The sequence below is a fragment of the Marmota flaviventris genome, chromosome 11 (genome assembly GCF_047511675.1).
Source record: "Marmota flaviventris isolate mMarFla1 chromosome 11, mMarFla1.hap1, whole genome shotgun sequence".
NCBI classification, from domain to species: Eukaryota; Metazoa; Chordata; class Mammalia; order Rodentia; family Sciuridae; genus Marmota; species Marmota flaviventris.
In genome coordinates this window covers 61,394,826-61,415,259 of record NC_092508.1, presented here as the reverse complement: position 1 = coordinate 61,415,259, position 20,434 = coordinate 61,394,826, and the positions used below count along the sequence as shown (strand labels likewise).

At 40.1% G+C, this 20,434-nt stretch overlaps 1 protein-coding gene across 1 annotated transcript in view; it reads left to right on the top strand.

Annotated features, from left to right (window-relative positions):
• Myo3b (myosin IIIB) overlaps positions 1-20,434 on the top strand; it is a 374,689-nt gene that overhangs the window by 198,783 nt on the left and 155,472 nt on the right. Inside the window, exons 23-24 of the mRNA XM_071619301.1 lie at positions 10,488-10,567; positions 19,334-19,411. Coding sequence (XP_071475402.1) covers positions 10,488-10,567; positions 19,334-19,411 — 158 coding nt within the window. The remainder of the gene's footprint in view (positions 1-10,487; positions 10,568-19,333; positions 19,412-20,434) is intronic.

The following is a 20,434-nucleotide window of genomic DNA, read 5'->3' as shown; positions in this document are numbered from 1 at the left end:
CTGAGCTATATCCCCAACCCTTTTTATTTTGAGACAGAGTCTTGCTAAGTTGCCTAGGCTAGCTATGAATTTAGAGATTCTCCTGCCTTAGCCTCCAAAGTAAATGGGAAAACCACTGCTTTGTAGCTATGAATGATGCTGATTAACAGGCATGTTGCCAGTTTTGTTTTCTGTAGAATGCTGCCTTTCTCAGTATGCTACTTCTGACTTCTGGGTTCTCAAGTTGCTGTAGTTTTTCTCAAGGATATATGCCTGTATCTCATACTAGGCACTTTTATAAAGGAGTTAATGATATGGAGTTGTCTTTCCTAGGTATGAAGCAGAAGAACTGATAAATGTTAAAATTAAACTTGATCTACAGATCAAAAGCAAATTTGGGCTGCTTTCAGGGATTCAGTAGAAAAAAGGGTCATATAATTGGCAGTTATCTTTGCATAAGTACTCAATTTTTAAAAATGGCTAATATTTGCTAATATCCAAATTGAAAGAGGCATAATTTTTACTAGGAGAATAGATACTATGAAGTATCTATTGTTGAAGATGCAAACCTTGAATTCATTTATCTTAAAAACATTTTTAAGAGGAAGCAAAAACTAAACCTGTGTCCCCTTCCTCATGTGCTAAGGAACAGGAAAGATATAAAAATTAGAAAGCTGAATAAATTCAATTTAGCCACCATAGCAAAGTGAGGGACAAGGTATAATAGCTGAAGAGACCATAGAGACAGCATTACTGCTTGCTCCTGGTCAGCTGTGACGAGACCATTGACAAATCAAATATCCAGGCTTTGGTAAAACCATCTACATTTTCTCAGAAAAACCATTATCTAAGTTTTCTCAATTTATATAAGCCCCTCCCCTTCTGTCACCTATCTAAAGTCTAAGAAATAATACATTCTGCAGATTTTAGTTTTATTTTTTCTTATTACCCCCAACTCAGGGGTCTTTCAGAATATTTTTCACAACCATAGATAGAATTTCAAAGCTGAATAGAAGCATATCATTACTCCATTACTCAACTTTTTTTTTTATTCCAATTTGCATCCACAATTTTTTTTTTTTTTAGTACTGGGAATGGAACCGGGGTACTCTACCACTGAGCTACATATGCAGCCTTTTTTACTTTTGTTTTGAGACAGGCTCTCACTAAATTGCCCAGCCTGGCCTTGAACTGTCAATCCCCTGCTTCAGCCTTGCTGGGATTATGCATGCACCACCGTGCCCTGTGGCACCAACAATTAGTACCCTCACTAGTTTTCTTGTTGTTGGGCGTGATGTTGCTTTTTCAGAAGTACTGTTTACTGCCCTGAATAGCCCTCTCATTTACAACCAAGTAAAGCTCCCACATGTCCTGGCCTCAGGTGTTACACAATCTTTGTTTGGCAGCAGAATGACCTTATGTTGTTCCTTGAAGTTCCCTCCCACAGATTCCACCCTTCTTGACACCATACCCCCCAACCTTGATCTAGATGAAGTTGTGCAGACCCAAAATGTGTGCACTCCGGCCACAAGGCAGAATGCTATGGTACATGAGCAGAAAACACCGATTTACTCAAACTCCCCTGTAATATGTAATACAAGCGGGACCTTAAGTCGATGGCAGGACTGAGATAAGAATCTATTTCTCAGTTTCAAGTCTAGGGTTCTTTCCATTGCTTCCATGCTAAAGATGGAGGTCCAAGGTAGTGTTTACATTTCCAGGCACTGAATTGCCAACCTGCATAATGGGAAGCTAACACTGTCTTGTTTTCTGAAGCTTCATGTAACTCTTGGTGTCTTAATTGAAAACATAGGATGTATAGGTGTTTGGGGGAGTCGTGGTACTCACCCCTCTCCCCCCATCAGTAGATAAGGTGTGTTGAGCAGAATTTTTAGGGATAGTTTTTTTTTTAATGTTTATCCTCAGTAATATTTATTCTCTCCTGCCTGGACATTTTATTTAGGATGCTAGTCTTAGGATATGAAATGTTCCTTTGTTATGCTCGAATTCGGGACCCCCAAAAGACCACCAGAGACCAAGATCTATGTAAACAGCAAAGAGGTGTTTATTGCGAGCTAGCTCGGTCCTCCGCACGCACACACAGCAACTGGTGACGCTGAGAGGCCCCGAGCCCAGGGTTTGCAGCAGTTTTATACATTCTTTGGAGAAGGCAGGGACTTCACATACATCATAGCATCTCTTAGCAAATCATCACACACCGCGGGAAAATCAAATAACAACTCTAAAACAGGATTAGCACATTCACTGGCGGGAACAAGTTGGGTAGGGGTGATTGGTTACTACAAAAGGGGGATTCGTTTGAACTGATTGGTTTAAGCCAAGATGGGGTGTACGTGCTGAACTACATGGTTTCCCAACATGTTATCAACCACCATAAACTATTGGGAGGGTCATCTGGCATCCCAGGTATTTCCCTGTCTCATGCTGATTGGTGGCTGCTAGGGGGTTACTATGGGTCTCCACCTAGCCTGACTGAGTCAGGGACACCTGGCGTAGCAGATCTCTCCTGTTATTTGTAGATAAACCACTTAGCAGGGTGGGAATGTGCCTAGGAGTGCAAGGACAAAGGTGATGTCCCTTCCTTGGACAGGCTTTGCTCTGAGGTAGAGGCTGGTTTTTCACCTTCTTTATGTGTAACTACCTAACTCATGAGATAGACTGAAGACTTTGGAATCATTAGCACTGCATACAAATTAACTGGCACGAGTGCCCTAGTAGCTTGTAGCCAAATCACTTACCTTTAGCTACACAATGACTGGACATTCTGCCTAAAGGCCACTGGAAGAGTGAAGCAAAGCTTTTGTTCATGGTTCCACGAGTGATTTATGATGCCTAAGCAAACTCTTCCTTTTCTGTGATTTCTCCCCCCCCCAAACTGCCCACTATTTTCATTGATAAAAAATTGCTTGTGTTTATGCTTACAGGGGTAAAATAATGAATGTTTTAATGTTATTATTAAATGTCTAGTTTTAAAATGAGATGCTTCCTGGGATTTTGCCATACAACCTCTCTGGAACCCTCTGGAACTTCCAGATTGTCACTCTGCATCTTTCTTGCTCACGTCTTTCAAATAAAATCTATTCTCTCTCCTGTCAAACTCCTGTTAAGCCTTCAAAGTGTAGCTCGTCCATTGCCAACTCTTCAGGGTCTTTTCTCATTCTCTCAGGAAATCTTACCTTCTGTTGTGTCATTTTATTCAGAGTTTTATTAGAATATGTTCTGCTCCAAATTGCAATGAATTGTTTTAAAGTCTTATCTCCTTCCATTAACAGTTTCTCTAGGCTGTCCCTCCTTGAGGAAAAAACAACAACAACAAGATCCATAGAAGCAGCTGGGTGTGGTGATACACACTTGTAATTCCAGCTACTCAGGAGACTGAGACAGGAGGATTGGAAGTTTGAGGCCAGCCTGGGCAACTTAGCAAGGACCTGTCTTAAGATTAAAAACAAAACAAAACAAAAAAAACTTTAACTCAGTGGTAAAGTACCCCTAGGTTCAATTCCAGAAAAAAGAAGGACTCATAGGAGACCCTTAATATATTTTTTACAAGTATTGTTGCTCTGACATTGGAATATGCCATTTGCATACCTCAGTGACATATGAATGCTGACAGATGTGGATATCCGGATTTCTTTTCATTTGTTGGAGTGAGTCAGATTCTCTTGGGTAGATCTTAGGCAGATGTCAGCAGTCTGGGCTATAGTACATTTGTGATCATCCATTATGTCCTGTGGCAGCCATGTTTTCCCAAGCAAACACCACCAAAATCAATCAATCAAGGGGAGGATTTAGGCATGGTGGTGCATGCCTGTAATTCCATTGGTTTGGGAAACTGAGGCAGGAGGATTTTAAGTTCAAGGCCAGCCTTAGCAATTAATAAAGTCCCAGTAAAACCCTAGCTCAAAACAAAAAATAAAAAGACTGGGAATGTAGCTCAGTGGTAAAACAACCCTTGTTCCAATAACAGATTAGAACTAAAACTAAAACTAAAATAAAACAATAAAATTAAAGAAGGGGATGAACATCCTTCATTTGGTTCTAAGAGGAAATTCTTATCATTAAGGCAGACTGAATTGGCAACTTCTGCTGTTGTAGCAAAAAAATACAGAAAACAGTGATTCACTATTTACTGTGTCAGGAAAGAAAACCTGCTTACCTCCTGGTAACAGTCTGGGACTAGACCAATTGTTTGCTGGGCAGATATCCTATTTATAAGTTTTAAGGCTTAAGGAGGGAGGAAAAAATTACTAGTTTTTCTCCAGCTTTGTAATTTGAGATTTCTGGGTCACAAATCTTTTAAGATATTATTTACTTTCTTAATAATAATAATCCTTCAAGCAGATAGTTTGGATGTGGTAATTATGTAGCAATTCCTTACAACTGCCAATTAGAAAGCACTACCAAAATGGAGAAGGTGTTTCTTTGGTCTTTAAATTTCCCACGTGCATGATAAAAGCAAAGTTATGTATTTAGAAAAGAATGGACTTGTTATCTGTGCATTTCTTCCTTTAATAGAACAGATGGGAGAAAGGGTTATTCCCCCTCCCCCACTGTACTGAAGCTAGACCCCAGGACCCCTGGAACATGCCAGGCAAGCCTTCTACCACCAAGCTATATCACCAGCCCTCTTATGTATTCTTGATTCCTTCCTTCACAAAACCACAGCCCCTTTTCTCTGTATAAATCATCCATGTTCTTGTCATGAGAGATTAGGCTGTGTCCATGTGGACTAGGAACTCTTCCGGCTCTACCCACTTATTAACATTAACCCTTAGAGCCACAGATAAGTGTCAGGAGGAAAAGTAAACACGGCAAAACAGAAATCTAACATCATACATTTTCTTCTAGTTGGCCTCCTGCAGCTCTGTCATATTTTATGGCTATCTTAAGTTTCTTTAATATCAAATCTGAGCAAGTCCTTGTTATAGATTTAGGATAGATGGTTATGTAAAGATGAACTAAAATTTTTTTTTAACATGCAAAATTCTATAGTGTGATTTTGTTTTTTTGGTTTTTTTGGTACGGGAAATTGAACCAAGGGGCACTTGACCCCTGAGCCACATCTCCAAGTCCTTTTAATATTTTATTTACAGACAGGGCCTGCTAAATTGCTAAGGCTGGCTTTGAGCTCGTGATCCTCCTGCTTCAGCCTCTGAGCTGCTGGGAACTTCCTGGCTCTATAATGTGTTTTAACAGAACTACTGAATTAAACGCCTTGCATTTTGCTAGCCACAATATTTCAATCACTGCAAGTATTATTATGGAATAGGTCTGTCCTAACCCAACCTCTCTATGAGACAAAGCACAGTTTTTTGCTTACAGCAGCGAGGGAGACCACCTCTCAAACTTTTGCCAGTGCCTTGGAGAAAGGAAGCCAAAGTCAGAATTTTTTGAGAAATAAAACTACATTACCAACTCTCTCATATATTCTTGATTCCTTCCCTTCACAGCCCCTTTTGATTTAGGCAGATCTTTCTTAGTGAGCGCCTTTAAGTAGGATTGGGTAAGGATCACACTATAGCAGTCCAGGATTGCTGGAATCAGGAAGGCGAGGATTTTGAAAGAAGAATTCAAACCACAGTGCAATAGAACCACAGTGCATCAACTAACAGTCGATATTTTCTTTCTTCTTTTTTAAAATTTTTTTAAGTAGTAGATGACACTTTCTATGGAAGAGTTGTTGAGTCTTTCAGGAAGTGAATAATCATTATTTGCCTGGGCAGGAACACTCTCCCCCACCCCACGACCGCCATGCTAATGATGCTAATGGAGGCAGGAATAGTATTATAGTTATTATAATGTGGACAATAAGATATGATGTCCATTCTTGGTATCTAAGCTAACTGTGAGGTAAGAGTTTTAATCCTCCAGTCTACTTAGATGACTTAATCTTATAACACGACCTGAAGATTTGAATTTTTTTTACAGCTCCTTGTATTTGTAGCAATTTGAAACATCTTTTTTTGACATTTCAGCATTACTCTGCAATCATAGATTAGTATTTCCTGTTTGGAGAGAGAATAGGACTACTTCCCAAATGAATGTCTATCTACTCACCAGTGCCCTGCACCGAGTCAGGTCAGCCCAGAGGGGGCAGCAGAGAGAGACTAAAGTCTACCCTAGATTATTTAAAACAACAGTCCAACGTTTGGGGGCAATTTTTAAGAAACAACTAAAGATGAAATGACAGTGCCAAGTGTTTGCCCAGAGATGAAAATCTTAGGAAGAAGGTGGGAAATTGCCATCTTTTAAAAGCACCAGCTCTGTCTTCAGATCCCCTATCTCTTTCCCTTTAAGATGGAAGTAGGGAAAGCATGTGGGGTTGCCTGTAAGCTCCCTTTCAGATTCTCTCTTAACCCAGTTCCTTGCATAAGATGTAAATTCCACCAGAGGCCTCTGACTTCCGTGTTCTCTTTCCACAGATATAGTCACAATTTCTGAGAATTGCAGGAGGAGGGGGTTCTGGGCCAGGAGGGGTGCTTAGCCAGGAAGAGGCTATCTGGGGGTGAAGCAGGGAGGATGCTTAACATTTGAAAGGAGTGTGAACACTGTATTTACATTTAAATTAAAATGGAAACTTCTTATAGGTTATGTTTCTGGAAGGTGTGTGTGGCGCATCTGCTGAGGTCTATTGTTTATTCATGCTGTAAATCCTTTGAAATGTGTTAAAATGCTTCCCACTCATTATAGAGCTCCTGCCACCCCTGGATTACGACTTTGATGTCACCAATCCCGCTTCAAAGGGTTCTTTCTGGGCTATTAATCACAGTTTAGCCTCTGAAGATATCGCCAGAGAAAACATTTGGACATCTTTGTGCTAGACTCGCTAAAACTTTGAAATCTCGAGCATCTTGCATATGCACAAATTGCAGCATTTCCTTTCTTTGACAACTTTTTATTTTGCTTCAGAATCAAATGACACTGTGGGTAAAAATGCAAACAAATCTCTTCACACACTTGGTCTGATAAAGGGTAGGTGGTAGCCAGGAGGGGAGAAGAGAGTCTGAGAGGACACTCTGAGCCTTCAAAGGTAAAAACAGCAGCACCCTTCATTTATCTTCTCTCTCTCTCTCTCTCTTCTTTTTTATTTGACTACTCGGTGAGATTCCTTGGACTTCTCTTGCTTTCTATTCTTGCTTTGAGATCTATGTCAATTGTTCACAACAAATAGTTGTATATAGATTGAATATCCCTTATCCAAAATGCTTGGGACCAGACATGTTTAAGATTTTGAATGTTTATTTTTTTAACTTGTGAATATTTGCATATGCATAATGAGATACCTTGGGCATGGGACCCAAGTCTAAAGACAAAATTCATTCATGTTTCACAAAAACCTCATACAAATGGTGTGGAGGTAATTTTATATTATGTATGTATATTTGTATGTCACATACACTTATATAATAATAAATTTATACTGATATATATGTAGGTATTAATATGAATGATATAAATATATTGATATACATTTATTCATGTCAATATATACATGATATAAATATTATAACATAGAATATGTTTATATGTTATGATAAATATTTTACATATGTATATATATTTGTATGTGTGTGTGTGTATATGTGTGTGTGTGTGTGAGAGTGTATGGTGCAAGGGATTGAATCCAGAGTCTTGCACATGCTAGGCAAACACTCTACCTTTTGAACTACAACCCCACCCTCTTTTTTATACAATAAATTTAAATAATTTTGTGAATGGGGCTCAGTGGTAGAACCCATGCTTAACATTTGCCAGGCCCTGGTCTCAATCCCTAGCATCAATAACAATAATAATAATCTCAACAACAACTTTGTGCATGGAACAAAGTTTAAGGGGCAGATTCTCAACTTGTAGCATCAGATCAGCCCTCAAAAATTTCAGGTTTAGGAGCATTTTGAATTTCAGATTAGGGATGTTTGACCTACACTATTAGAGCATATTCTTTTTCCTATCATATTTCTTCACACTTTCTATTTCATTTCTTTATTAAGTCTCCCAGTGTTATATAAAACTTATGTTAATTACATTTGCATGTTTTTCTTTTGTTCTGGGGGCCTCAGCCATGAAACTAGGATGGCTGAGGAGAAAAGTCTTTTTTCCTCCCCTACAGGACCCTTACTACTTCATCTGAGAAATCAGTTCCCCTGTCTCAAATCTTCACAGTGGCCTTCCCTGTCAGCCAGCTTCTTAATGGGAAAATTCCCACCAGCATCTTTTTTCTCCATATTCATATTCATATTCATATTCATATCTTTCAATGAGTAGCCAGGCTCTGCTTTTTTTTGGGTAGTAAAAATCACATAGCATGAAATCTCCCTTTCTAGTGTATTATTAAGTGTGCAATATCCTTAGCCACATGTGTGTTATTGTAAGCAGGTCTCTAAAGCCTGCATGACTGTACTATGTACCCATCACACAGTAATTCCCATTTCCTCTTGCCCCAGCCCCTGGCAGTCAGCATTCTATTCTCAGTTTCTGTGAGTTTGACAACCTCAGATACCTCATCTGAGTGGAGTCATAAAATATTTGTTCTTCTGTGATGGGTTTCTTTCACTGAAATAAATCTAAAGCTTTCAGATTTATCTATGTTTAACAGATGACAGAATTTCCTTCTTTTTTAAGGCTGAATAATATTCCATTGTATGTATATGCCACATTTTCCTCTATCCATTCATCTGATAAGGAACACTTATTTGTTTCCACCTCTGCATAATAGTGAATAATGGTGCAATGCATATGGAATGCGAATCTCTCTTCAAGATCTTGTTCTCAAGGATTTGAGATAAATACTCAAGTGAGATTTCTGGATGATTTGGTAGATCTCTTATTAATTTTTGAAGAACTGCCATACTATGTTTTCTATACCAACAGTGTAAAAGGTTCAATTTTTCCACACCTTCAACATTTGTAATTTTCTATTTTTTAAGCTTTATTTTTATAACTGGCTATCTTAACAGCCATGATGTAATATTTCATTATGAGTTGATTTTAATTTCCCTAGTATTAGTGATATTGAACATCTTTTCACATACCTTTGAGGCCATATATGCTTTCTGTGGAGATATGTCTATGCAATTCCTTTGCCCATATTTCAATTGGGTTACTTTTTTTTTTTGCTATTGAATTGTAGGTGTGCCTATGTCTTTTGAATATTTACCCCAATCCGATATGTGACTTGCAAATGTTTTCTCTCACCCTGTAGATTTTGCCTTGGCTGCACAAAAGCATTGTTTTCATGTAGCCTAACTTGTCTATTGTTGCTTGCGCTGTTTGTGTCATATCCAAAATCCCATCACCAAGACCAGTCTCATGAGACTTCTCTTCTTTGTTTTCTTCTAAGAGTTTTATTGTGTCCAGCCTCATGCTTAAGTCTTTAATTCATTTTTAATTTATTTCTGTGTATAATATAAGAATTCATTTTCATTCTTTAACATGCAGACCCTCCCCTCATTTTGTAGTCTCAGCACCCTTGTCAAGGATCATTGGTCATAGATATGTGGATTTATTTCTGGGCACTCTGTTTCATTGGTCTATGTGTCTGTCTTTATGCTAGTACTACACTGTGTTGATTACTATAGCTTTGTAATGTGTTTTGAAGTCAGGAAATGTAAAGCCTCCAGTTTTTATCTTTCTCAAGATCATTTCAGCTTTTGAGACCCTTTGTGGTTCCAAACAAATTTTGAGATTTTTTTTTCTCTATTTCTGCAAAAATATCATTGAAATTTTGTTAGGGATCATATTGAATTTGCAGTTTGGTTAAATTTATGCTTAAGTATTTATATTCTTTTTTATGTTATTGCAAATTGAATTATTTTCTTAAGTTTTTCATCTAGTCTATTGTTATTGTAGAGCAATATGACTGATTTTTGTAGGTTGATTTTCTACAATGCATATTTGTTAAACTCATTTATTAGTGTTGACACTATCTTCTTAATGTGGACTCTTCAGGGTTTCCATAAGATTATGTTATCTGTGATGACATAATCTTGAATAATTTTACTTATTTTTCTGATTTAGATGATTTTCTTTCTTTTTCTTGCTTACTTCTTCTAGCTAGGACTTCTAGTATTATGTTAAATAGAAGTAGTGAGTGTACTACTTAGACATTCCTGATCTTAGAAGAAAAGCTTGCATTTTTTCACTGTTAAGCATGATATTAGGTGTAGGCTTTTCATACATATTTTTTATTATGTTGAAGTAATTTCCTTCTAAGTCTGTAAATTGGATACTTTTGTTGCTTGTAAAACTAATGCAAATACAATTTACATTATAAATTGTATTTATAAATTATTTAAAATTACTTACAGTCTAAAGGTAATTATTATAATTGATATAATTGAAGTTACAAAATTCAAATTTTTTTCAAATTCAGAATAGATCATTTGAAAAGTTTTTTTAAAAAGATAAGAACACAAAGGGAGAAATCACTCATGATCTAGTATCTTAACTTTTCCTTCAATTTAAGTTTTTTATCTTTTTTTGCTCAGGTAATTTGGCCCAGACAAGAGCCAAGATAATAGCAGCCTCAAGATCTTTGCCTCCACATTTCAGTTCTGGGAGAGCTAAGGTGAGCAGAAAATTCGCACCAATGATGTGTGGGTGTGGAGGAGAGCGGTTGTTCCTACCCTGCAGATAAAGCTGCCGTGGATGGCGTTAGTTCCCTTCATTCAGCCCACTGTCTGGGCAGTCTGGTAGTATGGTAGAGAGTTTGAAGCTATATGGGAAATCAGGTATTAGGAAATGTGAAAAAAAAAAAAAAAGGAACATCATAGAATCTATACGATTCTGATTCTCAGAAAGACCACTTAAGATACAAGATAATGACAATTGAAAATAAAATCCACCTTGAAAGAGATAAAACATATGTCCTTGAGGCTGTTGCCAGCCTGCAGAGGAGGATACCAGTGATAAAATAAAATCAACAGGGAGGAAAGAAATCTAACTCTTTCCTATTGTTCTGCTCTGCTCTCTGAAACATGAGTTCTATACTTTGTCTGGGTGTGTATGTGTGTAGGGGGTTAGAGGGTTCATAAATATTCAGCTGTAAAGTATGCTTTTTTTAAAAAGAACAATTCTGCCCTACCAGCTAATGGTTAGCCAGGATATCAAGGGATGCCTGGTTGATATTCATTGCATATACAGTAATCCTCCTGATTTGTGGTTTAGCTTTCCATGATTTCAGTTACTTGTAGTCAACCATGGTCAAAAAACATGAAATGGAGTATTCAAAAATGAACAATTCATAAGTGTTAAATTGTGCATCATTCTAAGTAGTAGGCCATCCCTCTTGGTCCTGCTCGGGATATGAATCATCCCTTGGTCCAGTGTTTCCATACAGTATATTCTACTCGCACATTAGGTACTCGGTAGTTACCTCAGTTATCAGATCAACTGTCATGGTATCACATTACTTGAATGAGGATTTGTGTTCAAGTAATCTTTATTTTAATCTAATAGCCCCAAAGCATGAGTAATGATGTTTGTAATTTGAATATGCCCAGGAGAGGCTGTAAAATACTTCCTTTAAGTGAAAAGACAAGAGTAATCATTTTTTAAAGTATATTATCATAAGTACTCGATTTTATTATTTGTTATGGGTTTGTTATGGTTTGGATGTGAGCTATCCCCTAAAAGCTCATGTGTGAGACAATGCAAGAAGGTTCAGAAGAGAAATGGTTGGGTTATGAGAGCCTTAACCCAAATAGTGAATTAATCACCTAATGGGATTAATTAGGGTGGTATTTGAAGGCAGGTAGGGTGTAGCTGGAGGAGGTGAGCATTGGGGTCATGGCTTTGGGATATATATTTGTATCTGGCAAGTGGAGCTCTGGCTGTGCTTCCTGATCATCATGTGAGCTGCTTCTCTCTGCCACACTCTTCCACCATGATGTTCAGCTTCACCTTGAATCCTGAGGAATGGAGCCTGCTGTCCATGGACTGAGACTTCTGAAACTGTGAGCAATAAAATTTTTCCTCCTCTAAAGTTATGCTGGTCAGGTGTTTTAGTCACAGCAATGAAAGAGCTGACTAAAACAGGCTTAAATCTTTAAATGTGCCCAATAAATAAATTAAACTTTATCATAGTTATGTATAGGAAAAAGCATGATATGTGGGTTGTGGTAGTATCCACAGTTTCAGCATCCACTGGGGGGTCTTTGGATATATCCCCCAATGATCAGAGAAGACTATGTAGTAACCCCCAAAACAGTTATTTTGATAGAAAAATAAACAGGTCACATCTCTGAATTTTCTTTTTTTTTATGTCCTACATTTCAACCTTGCTACTTCATGGGAGAATATTATTTAACAGGGGTTATGTGGATCCCTAGAATGGACTTACATAAGTTGATTCATATCCTGTGCAGGACCAAGAAGGATGGCAGTCTATAATGGTGCACAATTGAAAACTTGTGAATTGTTTATTTCTGGAACTTTCTATTTCATATTTTTGAAGCATGGAGGGGTTCTCAGAGTCTCCTGATCTTACACTTAAACTTTTGTTTATATTAAATGCAGCCAATTCTCAGTATTTCTGAAAGTCCTAGTCTGTAAGTCACTGCAGTCACTGAATCAGCAAACACTGACCCATTGCTCCTTGGGGAAATAGAGGGTAAGGTTCCTGAGAGACACTGGTCAGAGTCAACAGGTCAATGCATAATCTCATTTTCTATGTTTTGGTTTAATGCTACCTGCTTTACTATATATTTCTGGTAAATAATTAATTATATCCAGCATTCCTTTATGTAAAAGAGCACTTCTATTGCAGCATTTGTGTCATGGAACTCAGCCAACTGCACAAAAACTCATGCCCAAATAAAGCTCAAGGAACATGTACCTTTTCCGTGAGGCACCATGCAACCTTATTGGGCATAGGAATGGTGAACAGGTGCTTCTGCATTATACCTGGGGACCATTTCAAACAGCAGCAACAAAACACAAATAAGTGCAAAAGTGAGGCAGTTAAATAGACATCAAAAATAGACACTCATTTATAGGAGCAGAGCTGAAACATCACCCTTTTTGACTTTAGTTGGAAAATTGTGCATTTGGAGACTCAAAGTTTTCACTGCTTTGTGAGCATTGACTTATGGGGGTTACAAATAAATGTTAGCAAGGGGGCAAATTTGCAATTATAGAATGCACGAGAGATGAAGATGGACTGAAATGGGGTGGTTTTGTTTGTTTGTTTGTTCTGGAGTTATTGGCTTCCACCTGATTCTAAAAGAGATCATGATGCAAAAAGATTAAAGACTCCTGTACAGTATTCCTGTAGCCCAGATTCCCCTCTTTTCCCTTATTTGATTTTTTGACTGCGGGAGCCTGCCAGGACATTTCACCTACCTTCCGAACCATCCAACTGTGTTTTCTCTCTTCCTGCAGTATCTGCTGCTTTACAGGCCCTGCCCAGATGAGAAGTATGCCTTCTAGTATATTTACATCATTAAAATAATAATAACATTATTATTATGTATAGGTAAGATGAAAATGACCATAGATTCTTTTTTACTTGGAAAGGAAGTAAGTTGGAATTCAAATTAAGGCATCCCAAAATATGAAGGGCAACAATAATTTTAAAAACAACCTCCGATCGTCTTTGTCTTATCCTTATCCAAGATAAAAGAGCAAAAAGCAGCCCTCGATGAAGCTGTGCCCTGTAAGCGAGAAAAAGTAATATCTTTTCCTCATTTGTCATAAGGTACATAACTGAGACCCTCATGACAAAGACAGATTGCTGAGAAAAAAGCATGCACATTTATTTAATGTAAGTTTTACATGACAGAGAGCCTTCAGAAATGAAGTCCCAAAGGAACAATCTGTGTGTTTTTACAGAAAGTTGTGCAGAGGTATCATTGGAAGGCAAAAAGGTTGACCTGTGCTAATACACTGGGGGCAATTTATTTAGATCCTTCTTTGTGTCCCTGTGTGACATTGTTTCCTTCTGGTATAAGATAAGACACTGGCCATATGAAGGCCTTAGGGAAAACGGTGAGAGAGTGACCTTTGTGGACTGCTTCAGAAAAGAAAAGCAAAAAGCAGGGAGTAGTCTTCCTGTTTCTGCTCTTCCAAAGGCCAAGGTGCCATGTCCTGGTGGGGAGAGGGGTGTCCTGAACCCAGCCAGCTCCAACACAGGCAGCATGGCTGCTCAGGCCTGTTTGCAATACCAGGCTTGCTTTCCTGTTCAGTGCCACAAGGGCTTTTGAGAGGGGTGATGCTGTAGGCACCCTTCTTAAGGGATGAATATATCACTTGGTAGCAGTAAAAATTCTTGACAAAAGGCCTTGTCAGGAAGATAATAAGTCTAAGCACTTCTGAGGTTTCAGAATGCAAATAGTGAGCACTTACTGAGACCTGGAGAAATTTTTTCAGGTTTTCTTTTCTTTTTTTTTTTTTTTTTGCTGAGATCTGGATGATTTACGGGACTTTTGGAGTCTATGTCTTTATCCTAGAGTAAATTCAGTTGACAGATGAGGCAAATCTTTTTAATAATACTATGCTTCAGACTTTGATTTTATAAGTTATATCAAACCACATAACTTGGTGGTATATAATGTTTAATGTTTGAGAAGTCACATTTAGGAATCAGAACTGCTAGGCTGCAAGACTCTGGAAAACTTACCCAAAATCTTGGAAATCTCTCAGTCTTCATTTTCTCATATGTAGAATGGGACTAATAGTAGAACTTACTTTATATTGTCATTTTGAGAGTTCACTGACGTAATGTAGGTAAAGCGTTTAGTACAGGACAATGATCTCACACAGGGTTCACTCAATGCATGTTTTATTTCTCAAGTTTTGGTTGGCATCCCTGGAAACCTGCTCAGCTGTCATGGCTGGGGACCTGCAACACAATGTGCAAAGCTTATTCATGGAACTTGAAGGCCAACGAGCTCCACTCACAAGGACTAGGCAGGACATTTGCCATCTGGGCTAAGTGAGCTTGCTCAGTCAGCTCCAAATGATTTACATTATTGTGTAAATCAGTTTTATAGGAGGAAAGTGTCCTGAGTTAGGCAGACAGTGGTTTTATCTAGAATATCCCTTCTACTGATTGTTTTAAGACTGGTTCCCTCTTTCGGATCCACTCTGTATTCAGGAGAACCTTATGACTATGTAAATATACGAGAGACCTTTCATCAACCCAAGACTTGTCTGAATTCTTAAATTAGAAAATATCTCAACGACTTATTATTTCTTCAGTAAAATACAGTGCTGAGTATGTAGGTGATGAATTACAGACAAACATTAGCATTTCCAGGTTGTAGGTAACCAAGAACAGGTTTTCATTTCCTTTCCAAGAGTTACTCTATATTTGAAAGCAAGGACCGTCCTTTTGAAACAGAGTGCTGGGTGGTGAGACTCAGATCCTACTTGCCGGGGCCTCCCTCCTGTCCACACCACCAGTTTTACAACTTTAGAAGTGCAAATTGGTGCTGCATTCTGTTTTTTCATTCCCCCCTCTCCCCATTTTGCCACAGGTTACAAATCTGGTGCTGAGCTAGAAAATAATATCTACAATTCCTTTTAAACCGTGTCCCAGTAGCTGGGCCTGGTGGCATACACCTGTAGACCCAGTTAATCTGGAGGCTGAGGCAGGAAGATCACTTGAACCCACAAGTTCAAGGCTAGCCTGCTGGCCCAAACAAGCTAACAAAATTGTGACTCAGCTGCCGCAGCCCGGCTGGCTGTGCAAAATAACCAGGAGGTGGGGGGGAGGGACGAAGAACTTGTGTAAGTTGATACAGCAGGAGTGGAAGCCATTTATTGCAGGACAGGAGTGGTATTTATACATTCCACACAGCTTATCTAATTAGCATAAACTAGATACATCAGTCAACCAATAAGGAATCTCCACACTTAATAGCTCGCTTTTGTTACTTCTCAAACCACTCCCTCTGGCATTTTGCCAGGCACCATCCAGACTTGTTTACCAACTCTAACATTCCCCTGGCAAAATGCCAGGTGTTATTTTGACTTGTTTACAGACTCTAACAATTCCCCCTTTTGTTTAATTTAAATAACCACCATAGTGGTTTTTACATAAACACCATAAATAACCTGCTACAAACAGAAAGGGAGGATACAAAATGCCCCAATACCAAGCCAATTGATGGCTCCATGCAAGAAGCCCTTGGGAAAATTATACCAGCAATGACACCGTTAGCAAAGATACCGAGTTACAATTTGTTATAGATTACAGTTTGTTATCTCAGTCCAGGTAAAGCAGTGATAACTCACAGTCCAGGTAAATCACAGTCCAGGTAAGTTCTGCAGGCAGCTAGCTTAAATCACAGTCCAGGTAAGTTCTGCAGGCAACTAGCTTGATCCGAAGTCTCGTCCATTTCTCAGCCGAAGTCTCGTCCGGTTTTCAGCAACACTGGAAATTCTTCCACCTTTGTCTTCACCCGCACTGGGAGGAAGGCAGGAACTCCGGATGGCTAAAGAAAATCCTGTAGCATTGCACTAAGAAAACAACCTTCTGAACAATTTAGTATATTATCTCAAGGTTTTTTTGCATTTGAAATAAGCCTTAATAGTGTTCATTACTCATTAGTTTCCAGGTGTGGGAGAACCACTGTAGTTTAGTTATTGGCATTGAAAATGACCAAACATCAGGGACACCAGTAGCGTCTTCTGCTGGTTGTAGTGCCTGGGCAGCCCCAGATGGCCCTGGGGAGTGTCCCGGACTTAAACTGCTACTGGGCACAGGGAGCAAGAGCCTGCGAGACTGTGCCTCCAGGTCGGGTCTAGATTTGGGCTCGCGGCAGTGGAAGAGCCAGCTCCCCGGCCAGGAGGCGGGGAAGGGCCAGTCGCCGCCGCCTCTTGGAAAATCCTTGCTGCGCTGTGACCGGCTTGCACACTCGGCAGCCGCTGCACCGATTCACGCACCCTCCGGTAACGAAAAGTATTTAGTAATAGCCTTTTGCTGCAATTTTTTTCCTGATAATCCTTCTTCTTCTTAACTTTCTTTTTCTTTCTGACTAGAGTTCCTGGGCTTCCATCAACACATGCCCTAATTGCTCTTGGTTCCACTGGGGTGCCTCTTTCCCTTATCAATTTACTTAACACCCCTTCCATATTTCCATCACAAAGACAATACAATACACTGAGACAAAACAAGACACAAACATACTGTATCAATCTTCTCCATTTTCTCGAAATGGTCATTTTTCCTCTCGCCCTATCTGCCTAGGGACGAGCAGATTTGCTCCCGTCCTATCTTATGGACGGGCAGCTTTTTTTTTTTCTCGTTACTTACCCCCGAGTGTCCCGGGGCTCCCCATACGGGCCACCATCTGCTGCAGCCCGGCTGGCTGTGCAAAATAACCCGGGGGAGGGGGTGTGACGAAGAACTTGTGTACGTTGATACAGCAGGAGTGGAAGCCATTTATTGCAGGACAGGAGTGGTATTTATACATTCCACACAGCTTATCTAATTAGCATAAACTAGATACATCAGTCAACCAATAAGGAATCTCTACACTTAATGGCTCACTTTTGTTACTTCTCAAACCACTCCCTCTGGCATTTTGCCAGGCACCATCCAGACTTGTTTACGAACTCTAACATTCCCCTGGCAAAATGCCAGGTGTTATTTTGACTTGTTTACAGACTCTAACACTCAGCCATCAAGCATTTCTGGTCACTAAGCTCTTAAATTCTTGAATGCCAACGGTCTACTGTACCTTCTGAAAGGGGTAACAGGTCCACCCCTCACCACCTAGGCAGGTTCAGGGAGGATCTCTAAATAAAAGGAAGTTGTTGGGGGCTGGGGATATAGATCAGTAGGTAGAGTGCTTGCTTCACAGGCACAGGCCCTGGGTTCAATTCCCAGCACTACACACACACACACACACACACACACACACACAAAGTGGTTGGGGGAAATTCCAGAGAGAGAGAGAGAGAGAGAGAAAGAGAGAGAGAGAGAGAAAGAGAGTATGTGTAGGTCCAGTGACTGTCCTTGAATTCTCATACAGAATAACTCTTGGAAAGGAAATGAAAACCTGTTCTTGTGTGTAAGCCAGGTGAGGGGAGAAAATACAGAGGAAAAAATGTTCAAAAAAAATCTCTCTGAATTTACCATTCAGCAAAAGGCTGACTCCAGCCAAAATCTTCCCTTTAGTCCTAATTAGCTTACCCCAAACCTCACCAGTTCTGAGCTCTGTGCTCCAGTGGGGGTTGAGAGAGGGAAGAAACCCACAGTGTAGACCCATCAGTGTAGACCCATCTGAGCATGGTAGCATCTCCACAGGGGACCCTGTGCCTTCCCTTTTTAGTATTAGAGCATCCTCCCTTCCAAATACAGACTTTTTCCTTTCCTCCTTTTTTCATTACAAATTTAAAAAGAAGACAGGCAGGTGAGTTGCTGTTACAGCTGCATGTGGATGGACTGCTGGCACCCAGAATGCAGCCCATAAAAGAGAAAGCTGCACAGCCCAGATGTGTCTTCCTCCCGGGTCATAGGGTCATATTCCTGCTCTCTGTTTGGGTTGCTCTTCTAGGTTTTGATAACTCGTCCCTGTTTTTCCCCCTTCTTAACAGACCTGTTTTCTTTTTCCAACCCAATTGAAGTGTTTCCTTCCATTTTTCTCAGTGGCCTGAACACCCCTCCAGGTGTACCACATTATTCTCCCCTCCTAGCGCCCCTCACCACGGCTTTTAGCATCCATTTGTTGATTTCCTTGAACAAGGCTGCAGATGTCCTCACCCCACGGGGAGGTGGCTGCCTGGACAGCAGTCCACCTAGCAGAATGTGCTGACATTTCTGCCTCATACCCTGGCCACCTGATCAGGGTAGATGGGAAACTGCCACTCATGGACTCCACCCACCAAAGAAGGATTTTTGTTGTTGAGTTACAATAATGAAACACAGGTGGCTCGTCATCCATTCCTACTTTTTTTCTTCCATCCAGAAATTTCTTCCATCAGCCCAGGTAGATGAAGAGATAATTGGGAACATGTGTCACCCACTGGGTTCCCTGGTGATTTGGTACCTGAGCTCCTGCCTGCAGTGAGCATTTGGGAACTGTGGGAGGCAGGAGCATGTTGGGCATCAGTGTCTGATGGCATGGAGGGTGACTGGTGGTGGCCTCATTTCCTATAGTTGGGATCTGTGTCCTTATAATCACCCAGCCTCAGGGGTCTTTCCAGTTTTCTTGAAAAATGCATGTCCTTTTTCTTCTTTTAAAGTTGTCCCCACAGTGTACGCTGTTGTATCTTAAACATCAGGTCCCTCAGGTATTTATCAAATAGCATTTCAGATTTGGGAAAACCTGGAGAATGAAGGAAGTATCCGTATTCTCAAACCACTTCCCTCTCTCTGTGCTTCTAGGTGGACACCCTGGAGGTGATGCGGCATCCGGAAGAAAGCACCAACATGAAGAGGCAAACCATGGCTTCTTACTTCCGGGTATGGGGTCTTGTTGATCTCTAGGAAGACTTTTTCCAGAAAGACCTTGTCAAGCCTTCCTACAAGAGGTTCAAAGTCATTGGAACAGGGCGAAGCTCAAGAGCCAGTTAAGAAAGTGGGGTGGTGGGAGTGGGGGCTGGGTAGGAGTGGAAGTGGCAGCAGAGAGAACATTGGCACTCAGCCCTGTCCATTGGGCACCCTGATTCTGCTAGCCTTCTTGGCTTTACAACTACAAGAGTCAGCCATTTCTTCAGCAAACAGTCATAGTTAATAAAATCCTCGAAGATAGCTTACCAAGTTCAGATACTGAGAAAAGTATGAGATTTATTGACCCATTGCAAAATCCATTTTCCTGAGCCTTATTATTTCCCACATCTGCCTCCTTTGGGTAAAAACATTTGTCTCTAGAAGGGCTCTGTTAAATGCCCATTATATAGCAAAGGTAAGACACAGCCCTCTTCTAACACTTTGCACAGATTCATTCATCTTCAAATTATTATAAAGCATTAGAGCTGGAAGCCTGTTAGAGATCAGGAGCCCTCGGGAGCTAAGGTGGGTAGCTTCATGGTGGAGATGCTGTTACGACAAAGTAGGAACCTATCTCAGTGGGAGAAGAATAAGGTGGTATAATGGGGTTGACAGTGGAAGGGGTTCAACAGGGTTGGGTGATCAGGGGTAGGATCTGGCTCAAGAGCTAAAGGTGCAGATGGGCTGAAGGGCAGGACCTTCAGTGCTAAGAATGAGCTCTGTGGATAGAAGACTCCATGGAAGGCCAGTGGGTGCAAAAGGATCTAAGGCCACAAAGTCCAGCTGAACCACTTGGGTTTCAGAGGCAGACTAAATTGAGCTCATGGTATGATCTTTCTCTCCAACACTCAACCCATGTGGTGATTCCTACATCTCTGGCAGATGGATTTCAGTACCTGCTTGATCACTCTGGTGTTTGGACATTTCTAATTGTTACTGATTTCTTATCTTGAAACCCCACTCTGGTCCTGTCCTCTCTAGCAGCCATATAATCAT